This window comes from Arachis hypogaea, chromosome 2, assembly GCF_003086295.3.
Source record: "Arachis hypogaea cultivar Tifrunner chromosome 2, arahy.Tifrunner.gnm2.J5K5, whole genome shotgun sequence".
NCBI classification, from domain to species: domain Eukaryota; kingdom Viridiplantae; phylum Streptophyta; class Magnoliopsida; order Fabales; family Fabaceae; genus Arachis; species Arachis hypogaea.
This window is the reverse complement of record NC_092037.1, coordinates 97,045,183-97,064,443: the sequence shown is the minus strand read 5'-3', so window position 1 is coordinate 97,064,443 and position 19,261 is coordinate 97,045,183. Positions and strand designations below refer to the sequence as shown.

Genomic DNA, 19,261 nt, shown 5'->3' with positions numbered 1-19,261 from the left:
CCATGTGTTTTGAGCACCACCCAAATATTATATTAGTTTGTGTTATAGTTTTTATGAAAATGATTTTATTTTATTTTTTGTGCCGACTTGTTTAGATTCCGATACCTTAGCCGAGAATTGAGGCATTGCTTAGTTCCTTTAAAGTTGTAAAAAGCATGTGGACAAGGCCATGTCAATTTCCTTTCATATTCAACGTGAAAGTGGGCTCACTCATTTCTCAGGGTGTATTTAAATAAATAAATAAACAATAAAATTAAAATTGTCAACCTATTAATAATGCTATGAAAATTATATATATTAATATCAAATGAAATATGACAAGAAAAATTATTGAACAAACTATGATCTGAGCTTCATGTATATATCTTCATATATTTATTAAACAAGAGATTTCTTTTACTATATTTCTAATAATATCAACTTTTTGAATATTTTCCTAATTACTAAACGAGGAAAAAGTTGATTAATTATCTTGTTAGGAGTAATTAATATTTACTTGAATCTTATTTAGTAATCCCTACTGATGCAAAATGATTAAATATGCAATTAAGATATTATTCCATTATTACAACCTTAGCTTTATATTTATATATTTCATGCCATAATGACAATTACTTTTTTAATTACCTTTAAAGTTAGGTGGGACGATGATAAATAATGAACAGACAAATATTCTCACAAAATCATGAAATAACGAACGAGCTGGGATTTTTGGTAGTGTGTGTAAAGTCAAGTAAATAAAGAAAAATTTCATAGCCGCTACTTTTTTACGGCAACATTAGTCATGAGAGATATTATAACAAAAAATAATTATATTTTTTAATTCAATAACAGTATAATTTTTTTAACATTTGATCAGATCACATCAAATAATATAATTCTTTTACTTATTATCTAAATAATTTTTAAAAAATTAAAATTTGATTCGATAATAATATAAAATAACTATTAGTGAATAATTAACCTTTTTTTTAAGCATTGTTATTTCTATATCTGAAAATGTGGTCAAAACATATTAGGAAGAGAGTCACATCCATTGCACATTGAAAGGAAGCACACATCACGTGGCTAGATCATGCTCTCTTGCAATAATTCCATTAACTTTTAGTCTAAGATATTAATTTAAGCAAAATCTTTTCATGTAAGAAAAAAAAAAGTGTATATATAGTTCCTTTAATTTCATAGCCAGATAAAATTTAAATTTAATAACGATTTGAAAAGTATGGTTTTCTTTTGTTTGAATCGGTGGGTCATAGTTGATTGAAATTTCTTTAAAACAAAATAATTTCAAATATTAATAATTTAAATAAAAATGGAATAAATTACATAAGGTTGTCTTTTTTTTTCGAAAATTATTATTGAAAAGTTTAAACCCAAAATGGATAAACAAATACAGAAAATCCATCACCAACGATAAAAATATACGGCTTCACATTTCTTAGTCTCTTTAAAAACTCTTAATAGAAAATTCAATGGGACAAAACCACCGAAAAAAAAAGAGATAATTAGAGATAAATAACCATTAAGTTGGCCTAATGTTAAGACAAAATTTTCTCACAACACTAATATTTTTATTTTAAATCCATTATTTTTTCTAATTATTTACATAAAATCTTTAACTTTAGTACGACATTAACAATAACAAATTTAAGACTTTATATATACATGATATCCTTTTATATATGTCTATATAAATCAATAAATTTATAAATGAAATTACAATAAAACTCACCATAACAACAAAAATACTTAAGCATCATGCTTTTTCTTTTTTTTTTTCTTTTTTTCTGCTTGCTCCTCCTTTTTTTTAGTATTTTTTTTTCTTTTTCTCACGCACTACTAAAAATGTGTTAAGTGCCATCAAATTTGTTGTCAAATTTATCAATTCCACCGATAAAAGAATTATCGTCGAATTTATTGTTGTCTTTAAATTGACAGTATAAACATTTTTAAAAAATTATTTACCGGCAGATTTTTTCTTCTAATACTAATTATCGGTAAATTTTTTATCGATTTTTCAATGAATTTGGCGAGATTGTGTTGATGGTTACCGTCAGATACATCCGATGATAACTTTGGCGACATTTCACGTGTTTAGACGTCAAAATCCGACGATAAATCTGATAATAAATATTTTTTTATATTTTATTTTTTAGCACAGCTAAGCCAAAATTAGTAGACTCTTGTTAACAAAATTATTGCCAGAAATTTAAAGTTAGCAGAAATTAACAACTTATTTTATTAAAAAATAAACGGTCTGAATACAATAAAATGTCACAAATGTAGAATACAATGAAGTAGACAAACAAAAATGCATAAAATCCTAATTCCTACAGGTTCCGATAATCTTCTTCGTCGTCAGCGGCGGCGTCGTGGTCCCCTTGTTGAGGCGGAAGAGCAGGTGTTGCCGTCGGTGCCCCTCCAGCGCGCATCTACTGGTTGTATTCCTTCATCTGCTGTAGCAACTGATCGAACTGCTCCAACTTCTCTGTTAAGTCCAAGCTGACAGCAACGTAGCAAGGGCATTTGCAGCAGTAGCAGCGGAGGAGGTTGATGGGGAGAAAAGATGAGAAGGTTAGAGAGAGAGAGTTGTTAGAAAGAGAGAGGAAGGTGAGAGGTTAGAGAGAGAGAGAGTGAGTTCGAAATGAAGGGAGAGAGAGTTTTCGGTTCCAATTTAGGACACGGTTATCGTCGAATTTATTGATGGATATTTATAATGGTAACGCGGTACGGATCACCAAAACGCAACGTTCCATTAAATATGTCTATCATCGGATTCTTCCGTCGATAATTCCGACGCTAAATTTGGTGCCTATTTGTTGTGGTTTCCTACCAAAAGTTACCTGTGACTTTACCAGCGGAAGCGGCTATCAACTGTAATTATTTGGCATGACGAATTTCACATCAAATCCGTCGCTAAATACAACAGTAAAGATAACGCTAATGTGCGGCGATAAATCCAACGATACTTAGTGCATTTCTTGTAGTGACCTGTGATGTTGCTATTTTTCCTTCTTCTCCTCCTCCTTTTTTCTCATCTTTCTCTTTCGTAATCGTCGTCGTCACCACCACCACACTACCACCTTTATCTCCTCCTCTTTCTCCATCATCATGATCATGATCATCGTTATCGTTATTGTCATCATCATCGTCTTCTTTTTATGACGCCACACAAACAAACTTAGTTCAAAACAAGCACCAATTAAATGCACCTTATTTAAATCCAGAATGCACCAAAATTTCGATGTTATTTTCTGATAAATTTTACATAACTCAAAATTTCTCCTACTCTTTATTCTTCTTTAAATCATCATCTTCTTCTTTTTCTTTTCTTGTTCATCTTCTCTTTAGTACCTTTTCATAATTCTTCTTATTTTATTCTCTCAACAAGAATAAAAGCAGAAAAAAAAACAAATAAAGAAGAAGAATAAATATATAATGTTGCAAAATCATTAGAAAGAAGAGGAGAAAAAGAAAAAAATTACAATAATAATGATAACAATAAAAAACGGCAACGAAAAAAATGTAAAAAAAAAAAAGAAAAAACGCGAAGAAAGAAAGGAGAAAGGCAAAAAAAAAGAAGAAGAATAAGAGTAGAAGGAAGAGGAGAATGATCGAATACGAAAATGTTTACGTTAATAGAAATAGTTAAAGCGTGTATTTACATTCTCACTAATAACATTAATTTTTGTTGAATTTAAACCAACTTGATTAAACTTGATTACCAAAAAAAGTTAAAAAAATATATAACAAGACTCATAAAATTATACATAACATTAGTATGATTAAATTCATTCCCTTTTAGAGAATTTAAATTTTACTTTAAATATAAAAAATTTAAATTTTTAGATTAATTATCGCACTCAATAAAATATTTACAAACCAATAAAAAAATAAAAAAATTTAAGTATACATTAAAATTTTATAATTTTTAAATAATATCAATTTTATATAAAATGACAACCTTGAGTTGTTACCAAACTCGGTTAAACATAAAAATGGAGTCTCACATGGAAAATGGAAACATCGCAATCACATGCACACTTGGCTCTTACACCTCTTCCATCTATTTAAACCATAAACACGGAATCCTCAAAAAGATGCTCAAAACACAACAAAACAACTGTTAACGCTTTTCGTTTTTGTTTCTTTTTCCCTCTTCTTTTTCTCCTCTTCTTCTTCTTCTTCCTTGTTCTTTCCGTGTGTCCACTTTCTTCAATCCATTGGCGTATCCCTACACCCCTCCAATGCCGAACCACGATATAACCTCCCCTCTCATCACCTCCGATCATCTCATCCTCACCGTCGACCCACTCCCCGCCGCCGACACCACTTCCGCAGCTCCACTTTCCGGCACCGCCGGAGGGAATCCTTTTACTTTTCTGGGATGCGATGAGAGTGAAGCGTTGACTGTGCCGGTTCCGATGACCGTTGACCCGTTCAAGAACAACACGCCGAATATTGAGGGAGTCTACGAGTGGTTGAAGATGCTTCTGTGCTTGCCAATTGCGATTCTCAGGCTTGTGCTTTTCGGATTGTGCCTTGCTGTTGGGTATATTGCAACGAGGTTGGCGTTGGAAGGGTGGAAGGACAAGGAGAACCCCATGCCTAAGTGGAGGTGCAGGCTCATGTGGGTTACAAGGATTTGCGCCAGATGGATCCTCTTCTCTTTTGGGTATATCTTTGATTTTCAGACTTTGACTTGGCTTCAGCTCAAAATTTGATTTTTTTTTTTTTTTTTATGTCTGTCCGTGTTGATCGTTAGTGTTTGGAATCAACTAATCTGATTTCAGTTATATGAAGTGTTTTAGACTTAACTGTACTTTGTTTTGAGTTGAATGGGCTATTTAGGAACTAAGATCTCTTAGTGCTGATTGATTTGATTTTTGTTTTATCTCGTTTTCCTTTTCGGTGGTGTTGTTTTTCTTAGCTAAGATCTTAGTCAACTTTGTAAATTCCCCTTGAACTTAGGTAGGGTGATGTAATGCATAGATGCATATCATCACTGAATTTTGATCCCCCTCTTCCCCTGTTCTTTCTCTCTTAAGTTGTTGTCTTTATTTGATTTTTTGAGTTAAGATCTTATTTAAGTTAGGTTAGGTGATACTACTAGCTAGTACATATTGATTGTGGTTAGGTCACTTTATCTTGTTTATGACACAAGACGTTGATGTGGCACTAGAGTTTGTCTAATCATTTATTTCATTTGATTTAATTTGTTCTTTTTAAGCACGTTGATTTGGCATTAGAGTGAATGTAATGTAATCATTGCTCTAACTTACTTGTTACGTTGTAATATGAAGGTAAAAACTTCAGTTGTTAGGTGAGGAAAAGGAGCAAATGACAAAACTAAATTTAGGATCAAGGACTTGACTTATACCATTAAGGAAATGGGGGATGTAAATTTTCAATATTCCAATTCATGAATTATTGATTGGATTTAGTGAAACACTTCTAGTGTACTTTTTCTTCTTTTTCCTTTTTATATATTGTGGTCCAACTATGCATTACCAAGTTGTTAAAAGTGGTTGAGTATCATAATTATTATCTCAAATATCATGCAAATAGTTATACATACTTGCTATTTTGGTTGATAGATTAGAAAACTCCACATTTTGTCTGTGTTTCAAAATAACTTTGCTTTCATTGTTATATTATATACTACAATACACCATTCGTTCTCCTTCTACCTCCTATTCTGCACTTCCTTGTGATGTTATGTTGAATGAAAGGGAACACATTAGAATTGAATATTCCCTGTATAGTTTTTGATGGCTTATGCAGGAAATAAGTTTGGAAGCCAGAACTAAAAAAAATGTACTTGTGTTGTTTTTTCGAATGAAAGATACATTGAGGTGTTGGGTTAGTTTCTTTTCTATAGGGTTGATTTCAGTGTTGTATAACATAAATATATCAACTTGTAGTTCACTCTTTTCTCCTTCTGCTCATTGCAGCTATCAGTGGATAAAGCGGAAGGGAAGACCTGCACCAAGGGAAGTTGCACCGATAATTGTATCTAATCACGTATCCTACATTGAACCTATCTTCTATTTCTATGAATTATTTCCAACCATTGTAGCATCAGAGTCTCATGATGCACTACCTTTTGTTGGCACCATTATTAGAGCAATGCAGGTAATTTCATTTCATGGTTACACTTTCCGTATGCTCAGTTAAAGAGTACACACCATTCAGCTGTTTGTCCTTTCTTTTTTCTCCCCACTTTTTATGCTTTCAGGTCATATATGTCGACAGGTTCTCACCATCATCAAGAAAACATGCCGTCAAGGAAATAAAGGTAAAAACATTTCTGTTAGCTTGCTTACCGTTGTTTTATCTGTATCTTAGACTTGTATTTGTTCCTTGGTTGTTGATTTGGTGGTTGATTGATGCTCAATTTGCTATCTTCTTCACATATGTTCCTCTGATGCCCCTATTTTTACACCAAGCATCTGCAAAGTTTATGAAAGGGCTATTTGGTTAAAACTCAGGGAGATACTACTTAATGATAGAAGTTTATGTTCGTATGTGGCAAAGTAGAAGTATACCTTTCCTTACAGAATAAATATAAATATATAAAGAAATAACATCAAGTAGGAGTTGTACAAGCAATATGTTTCAGGCTACACTGTGCAGCATAAATGATTAAGGTGTCTGTAAGTTATGAAAACTTTAGTTGCCAAGTAAATGGAAGGGATCTTCAGAGATGAAGTTAGATAAAATTATATCTGATTCAGGTTTCGAAACTGAATAGAAAGATGCAAGAATTTTCGAACTAATAGGAATTAGAGGCTAAACACTAGATGCTTGGGCATGAAATTGCTGCATGTAACTTATCAATTTATAAGCCATTTGATACATAAATCTGCTTTCAAGGATCTGAATAACAGAGAAGGGCTTCCTGCAATAGATTTCCTCGAGTACTGCTATTTCCTGAGGGAACCACAACTAATGGCAGGAGCCTTATCTCCTTCCAACTTGGTGCATTCATCCCCGGTTACCCAATCCAGCCTGTAATTGTTCGCTATCCTCATGTACACTTTGATCAATCTTGGTAAGCAGTTTGTTTACGAAGACCCTTGAATTTTGTTTCCATTATTTGCAGCAATAGATTGTCACTGACATTTTATGTGGTATGCAAATTTGTGTAGGGGTAATGTTTCTTTGGGAAAGCTTATGTTCAGGATGTTCACTCAATTCCACAACTTCTTCGAGGTTACCCTCTTACAGATTGAATTTTTCTTTTCACTGGTTAATGTCCTATTGCATGGGAACTTATCATTTGTGAAATAGCACATAAATTTGATCTCAAATTGAACAGGTAGAATATCTTCCTGTCATTTCACCCCTGCATGATAAAGAAACTGCAGTCCACTTTCGTGAGAGGGTGAGTCTTCCTGTTTTGTTTTATGCTTTCATGCATTATCAAAGGACTTTATACTGGATGATTTGTTGATTATTTGCTCCTCTATACTAATAAGAACAATGCTAGGGGCCAGCAATTTTTGTGATTGTTAGCCATCAACTAGCCATCAATGATGATTTGATGGTGTGAGATTGGTGTGAGATTTCATCCAATGGCTCACCTTTCTCTGCTGGTTACATGCTGGCCAAAATTCAATAAAATTGCTGGCCTCCTAAACTTTGCCTACTAATAATATGTGGATAAATGCAGGCTTGCCGTGCTATTGCATCTGCGATGAACGTTGTCCAAACTGGACACACTTATGGAGACATAATGCTTTATATGAAAGCACAAGAAGCAAAACAGGTGTGTTTTTTTAACTATTGATTTATTGGTTATAAATATTGTTATGTATTTTTCCTAGTTACTAAATTGCTTTTTGGCTATAAAATTTATTATATGCCTTCCATAGATTTTGTGGTAGTTATACTTTTCTCTCTGTTTGTAACTGCAACCCAGGTACTGAACTAATCATGGTTATGGACTTGTGCAGGAAAACCCCTCAAGTTTTATGGTTGAAATGGCGACGCTGGAATCAGTAAGTCCATAAAACTAATAAACCTTAATTATGTTGTATTTTCTCCTAGAAACTTTAATTTTTCCTTTCTATTTGCCGTCATTCACTAGTCCCCATAAAATTATGTTCTCCTTCAGCCTACGCAAGTAGGCTTTTTAGGTTAAACATTTTATGCTGTTTAATTCATTTTTAAAAATGATACTGCTATAGACTTACCAATAGTGGAAAGAGAGATAAAAAGAGACTTTATATCTTTTCAGTTATTTCATATCAGAAGCTTGGAAGCTGTTGAATTCCTAGATAAATTCTTGGCTATGAATCCTGATCCCAGGTACTATTGTCACAAATATCAAAGTTAAATTGTCATTTCAACTGTTAATGGCTACAGTTTGTGGTATAATCCAATCTTATATTTGTGGAAACTAATGATACCCATGTCTTGGTTGCAGCGGTCGAGTTCAATATCATAACTTCTTGAAGGTTTTAAGACTTAAGGCATGCCCTTTATCCGAAAAGGTAAAGTTTATTTAATAATTTTCTATCAAAATCCCCTCAAGATTCGGAGTTCTGACCCTTGTGTGTTTAAGATAAATTACCTCTCGAATTCTGCAATATCATGTCTTGTCTTCTAATTTCAAAACTAACATTTCTCTGCTCCATTTCGCTTTTTGCTTGATGAGGTTCATTTCAATCTCCATCTTCCAACTATTTTTCTGCCTTTTCATTTGCATGTTGATTATATTTGATTACAGATGTTTGCATTCATTGATGTGGAGAAGTGCGGCTCAATAACGTTTAGACAGGTGATTCTGTTCATTCTACTCTTTTTCTTTGCTATATCGAAAACTAGGAGTAGCTTTTCTGCATTTTACATCTGTACTAGTTTTTAAGCCAAAGAGAACTACTTCTGCAAATTTAGTTCAGATTAATGACACGACATCTTATCCACGTGCTTTTATGTTGCTTCCAGTTCTTGTACGGATCTTCTTACGTCATGAAGCATCGAGGATTCCATCAAGCTTGCGAAGAAGCATTTGCGGAATGCAGCAGTGCAGTAAAGGGCTACATTGTAGAACAAGAAGTACCATGATCTTTTATACTCTTATTTGGCTATTTCCATTTACTATATTTACACTAGCCTAACTCTAACTTCCTTGTTCTTTGCAATTCATTTTAATTCCAGTTGCAAGACTTCATGCAACATGCCATCCCAAGCTGGAATGAGAATGAGGTAACTCGCATTGATTTAGTATACAAGTCGTTTAATCAGTCTCACTATAGATATGATACATGATAGGGCTCAATGGCGTTATTTGATCCATATAACCCAAAATCTTTGTTATTGTTGTTGTTGTTTAATCAAAGTCATTATATCATAAAAGTCAAACCAACATTGTGTTGGTTGGGTGGTAGGCAAGCTCCTCCCTGTCCTAATAGTCTCGAGTTCGAGTCATAGGAATGGAAAGAAATCATTAGTGCTGAGAAAGGCAGCAACAATTTCTTGAGCTGGATTAGTCAGATTTCGCTGGCATGACAATACACGATTATATATATACAGAACAAAAATGCTATTCGTACACCAAAATCAGTCACTAAAATCAGCCACCAATGTATTTGTGTATAACTACATGTGTGATTTAATTTATTTTCCACGTGCATTTGTATTTTAGCATCTATTTGATACTAGTGGCGGACTTTGGTGGTTGATTTTGGTGTACACGTAGCATAGTCTATAAAGGAAACATTTTACATGATAAGTTGTCCTTATTTAAATTTTAATGATGGTAACTTTTGTTATTTGCAGGTTCATGAGCTTTTTATGTTATTTGATGATGACAATGATGGAAGAATAACCAAGGATGATTTTCATTCATGCCTCAAGAAAAACCCTCTTCTCATTGCATTTCTTACACCTCACCTTCAACACAAGGAGTGTGGTGGCAATAATGGAGTTCTAGAAATAGTATGATTTGTGGATTACAAAGAAACTCTTGCCATTATAGGGTGTTTGTTCTTTTAGTACACAAAACATAAGAGAAAAAAAAAAAATTAGAGTGCACAAGTTTCTTTTTTTTTCTTTTTCTTTTATTATTTTTAACATGCCCTGATTAATTACTCATAGAACCCTAATAATTTGGTCAACAAATCTGTGTTTTGCTGCCTCATATTAACAAGGTGAGTATTACACATAAATTTCAGCTGGTCCTTGGTGTTGTGATCAAACAAACTGATCTAACACAACGTTTTGAGTTTTGGTTCAGGGATCATAGTGGCATTCAAGGGTCAATTTTAGATCATGTAAGGTTTGAAATTTGAACCAATGTGTGAATCTCTTTTTGTTTGTAACAAATATTGTGGGTATAATTTTTTGGTCAACAGTGTATTTTCAAACATGTGACTGGTTAGTTTCCTGGAAAAAAAAAAGACTAATGTAATTTTTTGTTTTTGTTTGTGATGACAAGAAAACTAATGCAATTGATTCTTTATGTTTATTCATCTTTGGTCACTTTTTTTAGTTTTTCTTTTTTCAAGTAATTAATTTGATCTTCTTTTTCAGTCTACATTTTGCTAGTTTGATCAACTGGGCCTTTTATGGGTCAAAATGAACAAATTTTTTTTAACTAAAAGAAATATTATTTTATCCCATAAAATCGCTAGCATTTATGCATTCAATCCTATTATCAGAAATTTGACTAGCTAAATTATTTCAGTCAATTTAAATCGATACTTGTTCACATGTTACTTTAGATTTTCACATATAATGAATGAGAATATTTAAGTTGATCATTGGATAAATAAATGAGAGAATAGAAATTGTCAAGTGAATTACAATATGTTTGTTCATACATCAGCCTAAAGAATATAAGTCGGGCCAACAGGGCCACGCTCCTCCTAACAGATAAGTTATATTCGAAATTAGATTTGACAAGGTCGGTTTAATAGTGTCAAATCTAATTCATGTGGCCTAATCTATATGGGCCAAATCAATTTTAAAATAGATTTCTGAAATCCGTATCCGATCCGATATAGAGAGTAAGTTAGACATTTTTCCACTGCTTTGAATATCACTTCCAAGCTCCAAGTGATAATCACTCTAAATATAGGGAAATAATTTTGCACACCGAAAAAAAGTATTTATTTATGATATTCAGAAGTCATTTTTAAAAAATAACTTTCACATTGTTATTTTATAAATATTCTAACACACAGGTATTTTTGTATTCTAATTTCATTAAAAATTTATTAAAATTTTTGCTAATTTAAATATAAAAATCTCTTATAAGTACTTTTTATTGTGGAAAACATCGAAACTTTTGTTTATCTAAACGAATAAATCAAAAATTTTATCTAAAAGTGTTTAGATCTCACATTCAACCTTAAATTCATCTAGGTTTTTAGTAGCACTTCAAATCAATGTTTGAAGTATTTTGAAAAAAATACATCGTTAATAAAACGTAATTTTCTATAAACATTTAAATACTTCTTCTAGGCAGTGCTTGCGATTCAATTTTTTTTAACTAAATCACACCACCTCCTCCCCCCACCCCTCAAAAGAAAAAAATAGTCTCCATCTGGTCTCATATTGTAAATTTGAACTAGGGGTGTACATGGTCTGACCTGACTCAAAGACTCACCCATTTCTAAACATTTTAGGGGCTAATTTAGTGTGATTTCATCGGATCTAGGGTCGAGTAAGGGTCTTAAATATAGATTCGATCATTATTTCGGGTCGGGTCCGAGCCATAGTTCGAGCCACCCGAACTCAGCCCAGTCATCATACACAATTAATATTTTGTGTTATTAGTGATGGATGATGGCTATTCTTATGTGGAATTTAAATATTGTAAACCTTAATATTTTGTGTTATTAGTCATTATAAATTTATAAGTTAATTTTTATGTTTAAAATGTATAAGACTTTAGATTAATATATAATATTGTGTTAAATATTTGGTGTTATTAGACAATATTAGTATTGATTATGGTTATACTTTAATTTTAGAGAATGGTTAGTTTTTGTTATATTTTGTTAAGTGAATTTTAGGGTAAAAAACCTAAATAAACCAAAGAGAGATTTTTATTTTCTAAATCAGCCAAAACAAGATTTTTTTTCAGCAATCCACCAAAGTGCAAATATATATAATTCGAATCAACATGATTCGAACTCCAAAAGCAAGTAATTCGAATCAATTATATTCGAATTAAGGAAGCATAAATCGAATCAAGTCGATTCGAACTAGTAGGCAAACGTGACCTAGGAGAATTCGAATCATATTAATTTGAATTATGTCTTTTTAGTGTCAAAGGGAAGTTCGAATCAACTTGATTCGAATTATGTGTATATAGTTCAACTTTGGTTGTTTCGAATTAGTGTGTTCGAGGCCTGTGTATATATGTGATGAACGTGAGTTGCTCTCAAAAAGTACGTAGCATAAACATTGAAAAGGATTCTCTAATTTAACGGATTATGCAAGGTAAGTAACGGAACTAATATAAATAAGCAAAGTAACATAGTTCTCATAGTGCCTGATACAATGTAACCACTAGTAAACATACAGACATCATCTGCTAAAGTAAATGACTAGTACATAGAACAGTGATAACGGAAATACATAAACATAAGTATATAACAAATAGCAGACAACACAAATCATCTAAAAAGGTGCGATCCGGTGAAGTAACGTCGAGGAACCCATGTCCTGTGACCTCTCCGGATCAGCAGCTCCTCATCCTCTATGTCATCCTCCTCATCATCCTGGAGTGGCTGGATATGTAACGGTCGGGATGAAAAAGGCCCGACAACTGACTGTGATCCAGCACAAGCTGCTGATGGTGGTGTACCGCCCAGGGCAAAATGTTCAGTCTGAGGCACGGATGGAGGCTAATTCAGATCTATATCTAAATGTGCCTGTGACCCCGAAGTCTGACCAACTCGACGGGCAGCTTTATCCTCCTGCATGATGGCAGTGATCTCGTCAAGGAAGTGGTCCCCTCCGTACTCGGCATCAAGACCATCATCGGCAAGAAAGTCTGAATACATGGTGCCCGGACTGACCCATGGTGTACTCTCATGTAGTGTATGATCGTCGCCGGGAACACCGACAAAGTAATCTCCGAGAGGCCCCTCCCCCAGTCCAGCGTCAACATGACCCGAAGGATGTCCCATAACCGAGTCATGTAACTCTCCAGCAGCTCCGCCAGCATCGGGTATAACACCACCGTGAGCAGCACCCCCAGCAACGGCATCGTCACGATGATCACCCCCAATATGGAGCACTGCAGCCCCTCTCCGTCGCCCGCCACGACGCCGTGCTCCTCCACGAGCCCTCCCTGCCTGCTTACCCTCCTCTATAGCATGGTCAAGCCACCTCCACTCCCGGTCGCTACGCCGTGTTCCTACCCGAGCTCTCCTGTCAACCCGTCGCCTATCGGGAACGTCGTCAACTATGTCCATGTCGGGAACTGTTCAAACACCCCTCTGTGTAGCCTCAACTGGAATAGGAATGTCTCTAGGATCCCTCAATAACATCTCCGGTGATAAAAACCTCTTTCCGTGCTGACGCCACCAGTCCAAGAAGGCATGTGACGGACCCGGGTCCGGCATAACGTCAAAACAAAGGACGTGCTACGCACGTGTCTCCCAGTGATGATGCTAGTGTTGTAACTGGGACGAAAACCAACGATCACCTCCTCTACCATCCTTCAACATCAAGAAGTCGATGTTCAGGGCGGGACGGGGGCGAGCCTGTACTCCTCCAAACTGTGGTAACACCCGATCAACCTGGTGCCACTCAACCACGGCAAAATATATCAGCGAGGTGACGGAACGCCATAAAGCCGTATGACGAGACTCCAGCACCTCCGGATGGACCACCTGAACGACCTCTGGTGTGCTATATGGCATCCAGAGAAACTGAAAAAAGAATCCCCAATACATTAAAATATCTATTTAGGTATGTCTAAAATTAAATTGACTAAACATGGGACCTTAGCATACTCACATCCCTAGGCTGTAACATGTTGATCCTCAGCCGGGTCATCTGAACCCAAGGTCCCTTCTCGCTAACGCCAGGATTGTAACATGACCACCGGAAAAGGACGTTAATTTATGAAGTAAATCATTAATGTAACGAGGTAGAATAACAATTACAGGCGATAACTTGAATTCACAGAATAATTAAACATAATATAATGACATAGTCGTACCTGGATGCCAGGGGCCAGCTAAACAAATCAAACCCATCAGGCCGAAATCTAGAAAAACGCCAAAATATCCAAGACTGAAGTAACTGTAACGGCCCAGCTAACTTCACGATATGTCTGTTGGCCACTCGGCACATACACCGGTATAGCCATGCAAGCGCCGCCGACCCCCAACTGTAGCCACCCATCTCCTCAAGCCTAGCCACGTACGGTAGCCATCTGATGTGAATACGATTGCCGGACTTGTCGGTAAAAAGCTGGGTGCCCAATAACATCATGATATAGGCACGGGCAAAGCGCCTAACTGTCTCCTCGTCGGCCCCCTCGGGGCACTCTTCGAAGGTCTCCTGGAACCAGCTGCAGTTCACTGTGAACTTTTGAATTTGGCTGGGGGGGTAACACACCAAACAACTCCTGGAACTACTGCCAAGCTGGCCGACCACCATGTATGTATACATGGAAATCCGTAAGGCAGCCACTCACGTAATGTCCGTCCACTGGCAACCCCAAATGGTATGCTACGTCCTGAAGTGTGATCGTGCACTCTCCGAACGGCATATGAAAAGTGTGCGTCTCTGGACCCCACCGCTCGACGAATGCACTCACAAGTGGCTCGTCTAATTGGAACCATTTGTCGTTCAGTCTCGCAAGATGGTATAATCCGGCCATCTGCAAGTACGGAACGTACCGCTCATCCAGTCGCATTCCCTGCTGCCGCCGCATACTCGATATGCAGCGTTGGGGCTGCGAAATAAAAGGACCGCATGATTAGAACAAATTAAAAACTAGTCTTAAATCTGCATCCATTCACAAGTAGTATTTTAGCAACTTCGTGATGTACACATTCATGAACTGAAGTTTTTTAATAATGATGGCTGAAATTGTAATTATATTTTACACTTAAAAAACCCTTTACTTTAATTAGCAACTACCATAACCACCTACGTAAACCGCTAACAAAAACCATCAACAAAACCACTCAAATTAACAATTACCATAACCACCTACGTAAATCGCTAACAAAAACCATCAACAAAACCACTGAAATTAACAATTACCATAACCACCTACGTAAACCGCTAACAAAAACCATCAACAAATCCACATAGAAAACCACTATGTTAAACCGCATGCAAAACCACTTATGTAAACCACTAGCAATACCACTTTAATAAACCACTAAAATACATATACGAAAACCACTGTACATATACTATTAAAAACCACTAAACATATACCACTATTAAAAACCACTAAACATATACCAATATTAAAAATCACTAACCTCGTCGTTGATCACCCCGGCGATGTGAGCGACTCCATCCAAACGATACAGCCTTCCCAGATCGTCCCCCATCGCGTTAATCTACCTCTTGAGTCTTTGTCAAACAGATTCTGCGTCATTTTCTCTGGGATTTGGTGGGGTATGAGGAAGTAAAACTGAATCGAATGAGCTTGGTTCGAACTCCTTATTTAGGCAACTTACTAGTAATTCGAATCAAGTTAATTCGAACTACCTTTAGAAACCAACAATGAATAATTCGAATCAATATGATTCGAACTCCCTTGAGTCACGTTTGCCTACTAATTCGAAACGACTCAATTCGATTTAGCCTTTACTAATTCGAATCTACTTAATTCGAATTACATGCAACTCGTCCCAATTGTAATTCGAATCATGTTGTTTCGATTTACTTGCATTTGCAGTTCGAATCAACTTGATTCGAATTATATATATTTGCTCGTTGGTGGATTGCTGAAAAAATTTTTGTTTTGGCTGATTTGGGTAATAAAGATCTCCCATTGGTTTATTTAGGTTTTTTACCCTGAATTTTACTATGTAAATTATGAAATAATGATTGAAAATTAGGTGATTTTTACATGCTAAAGACTCGATTTTCACCAATATCCGATTTTCACCCGATCCGAAAATGCGTAGGTTTCATCGGGTCTAAAATTGGATTAAGATCTAAAAATTAGATCTAATTTATATTTTAGGTCAAATCTGAATTAAGTTAAATCCAGTATGATCCGACCTATGTACACCCTTAATTTAAACAAACATTGCATTAAGCAAAAGTAAATAAAATAAAAGGTGAGAAACAAAAAACTAAAATAAAAGATAAAGTATACTTTTGTGATTGGGGCAGAAAAATTGTGACCAACTTCAAGTGCATTTCATGTATTTAGGCGTTAGTCAAAATTTACTTTTATATAGGTTAGGTCGGCAGCTTCTGTTATAATTTTATGGCCCCAAAAATTGTGTACAACTGTGAACACAGTACTTGAAAAGAGTTTTGTATGCCATTTTTGTGAACTACTGTTTTAAGAATAATTGTTAAAGGTTTGAGAGTGATAATTTTTTTAAGTTTAAACACATTAAATATTCTTAGAAATTTATTTCTTCTATGAAACCCTTTAGCATGTATTCTTAATATATTTTATAATAAAACTCAGTTTTAATTAAAATTTGTACTTCTGGTTTTACTTTTTAAGGCTTTTAGCCTTTTAATATATTAAAACTTCTATTATTTTACTGTTAGAATATTGTACACTCCTAAACTTTTGTTTTTTTTTTCTTTGGTATCAAAAAATTATTTAAAACATTAAGGAAATGTTTTATGTTTGACTTTTAAAGAAATTCAAATAGCATTCCATACAAAGCTAATTTTTTAAAAGCATTTCAGTCGTTTTTTCTTCTTTCTATTCTTTCGATTAAAAGTTAGTTTAGTAAAATCTTTACCTTTTAAAAATAGTTTATTAAATTTAATTTTTTGTATCATTTATATTTGATATATCAAACTAAAAATAATTTTCAATAAATATAAATAATAATATAATTGTATTTGATTAAAATTTTAAAATTAAAAAAAAATAAGACTATATTTAAAAAAGAGACTAAGAGTAAGAAATAGATATCAGGAGATAGAAACTGAAAAATTAAGATTAAATTATGTCTTAATATTATGTTTGGTGTGTTGTCTCAATTTTCTGTGAAAAAAGAAAGTATGTGGTTAGATTTGGAATTTAAAATGTTGAATGAGAATAATTTTAAAAGTAAATATTATTAAAATTTCAATCTCTATTGTCAGAAATTTTAGTTTTCTTTGTTTCTATTTTTTAGAGGTACTGAAACAATTAAAATTTTGTATCTTCAAACCAAAATTTTAATTTTAATCTCTAACTACTAAATACAATACTAAATCTCAATCTATTAGTTTCAAATTCTCAATCACTTCTTTTAAACACTACTAACAACAACAACAACAAAACATTGTCCCACTAGGTAGAATCGGCTCCATGAATCAAACGATGTCATTGAGGTCTATCATATATCATGTCTACAGAGAGACCATTTACATGTAGATCTCGTTTGACCACCTCGTGGATGGTCTTCCTAGGTCTTCTTCTGCCTTTCACCATTTGTCCATCTTCCATCTCATCTACCCTTCTGACTGGGTGTTCTGTCGGCCTTCTTCTCACATGTCCAAATTACCTGAGACGCGATTCTACCATCTCTTCCACAATAGGTGCTACTCCAATTCTCTCTCTTATATCTTTGTTCCTTATTCTATCTAATCACGTATGACCACTCATCGTCCATCTCAACATCTTCATCTCTGCCACACTTAACTTATGTTCGTGCTTTTCTTTGACCGCCCAACACTCTGTACCATATATAGAGCATAGCCGGTCTAATATCAGTGTGATATAATTTACCTTTAAATTTTACAGGCATTTTTTTTGTTACATATAAAACCAAATACACTCCGTCATTTTGACCAATCTGTTTAGATCTTATAATTTATATCATGTTTAATTTTTTCATTATCTTGTATGATGTATTCAATATATTTAAAACTTTTAACATTTTGTATAATATTTTTTCCAATCTTCACCTTTGTATTAAAATTTTCTCTTCAATGGCCGAACTTACATACATCCCGTCTTGTTACGACTTATAAAATTATATTTAGATATTATTAATATATAAAATTATATTAAACGTTTATATTTTGATAATTATAAGGCTTTTTTAAATTTTTTTAAAAAATACTATTAATTTTTAAAAATTATAATTATACGCACATAAATTTTTTATTTTTCAAATACAAACAAAGTATTTATACTTTCATAAAGCACGAGCTCCTCCTAAAAAATTTGATGACACTAAATCTAATTAGCAAAATCCTAGACATATTGTGTGGATAGAATTAATTCTATGATTATAACACGTGATTCATGCTTCTGAATGTGCTTCATATTTGCCACAAATGAATAAATAGGGACCTACCACCAAGTCACCAACCGATTGCTTGTGTCAATGGATTTGGTCCACAAAAACTGATGCCCGCACACACACATTTATTAGTTACCTTCTTTCTTTTTACATTCTAATTAATTGCTTTCGTCTTACTTTTATGGTATGTTTCAGTGTGTGATATATTAATCATTAATTTATTGTAAATGTAAATTCTATTTAAAATTTTATTATTAATCAATAAATTATTAAATATATAAAATAAAATTCGAACATGTGATTTTCACTTAAACAAATGAATAAATTAACTATTTAAATTATTTATCTAAATCTTAATATTAGAATAATCATATGCACATCTAATAAAATGAACATCCGATATATCTATTATCCATATTATTTAGTATTTTTATTATTTATTTATATTTTTTCTTTGTATATTTAACTCGTGTTTTCATCCAGGTGAATAAAGTATACTTTTATAATATATGACATGATTGTAACTTTAGCTTATCTTATCTCTTAATATTAATCGTGTTGAATAGAGATTCAATAATTTTATCGGACATGATATATATGTAACTATTTTTCATTATTGGGTTTAGCTGTTGTACGATGATAAAATGAACTTCAAAATAGATAATAATTACAATAATCCAAAGGTGCCCTAACACATACATACAGAAGAAACCAAAATAATTTGGTATAGAAAAATAAATCAGTTTTTCTTTTCGCATGTAAGTAGCAATTCATTGACTAAAAAGAAATTTTTAAATGGAGTTCACAACTAATCGAATTAGTTTTCTTTCGATTGT

General features: G+C 33.8%; 1 protein-coding gene across 1 annotated transcript; it reads left to right on the top strand.

The window, feature by feature from the left end:
- The first annotated feature begins 3,984 nt into the window (after positions 1 to 3,984).
- Positions 3,985 to 10,474, top strand: LOC112754509 (lysophospholipid acyltransferase LPEAT2). The gene is made up of 14 exons (XM_025802169.3): positions 3,985 to 4,675; positions 5,955 to 6,135; positions 6,239 to 6,298; positions 6,891 to 7,054; positions 7,152 to 7,215; positions 7,322 to 7,387; positions 7,676 to 7,771; positions 7,959 to 8,003; positions 8,243 to 8,313; positions 8,432 to 8,498; positions 8,735 to 8,785; positions 8,953 to 9,063; positions 9,166 to 9,213; positions 9,787 to 10,474. The coding sequence occupies exons 1-14, from the start codon at positions 4,248 to 4,250 to the stop codon at positions 9,949 to 9,951; spliced, it is 1,617 nt and encodes a 538-aa protein (XP_025657954.1). The 5' UTR covers positions 3,985 to 4,247; the 3' UTR covers positions 9,952 to 10,474.
- The last annotated feature ends 8,787 nt before the right edge of the window (positions 10,475 to 19,261 follow it).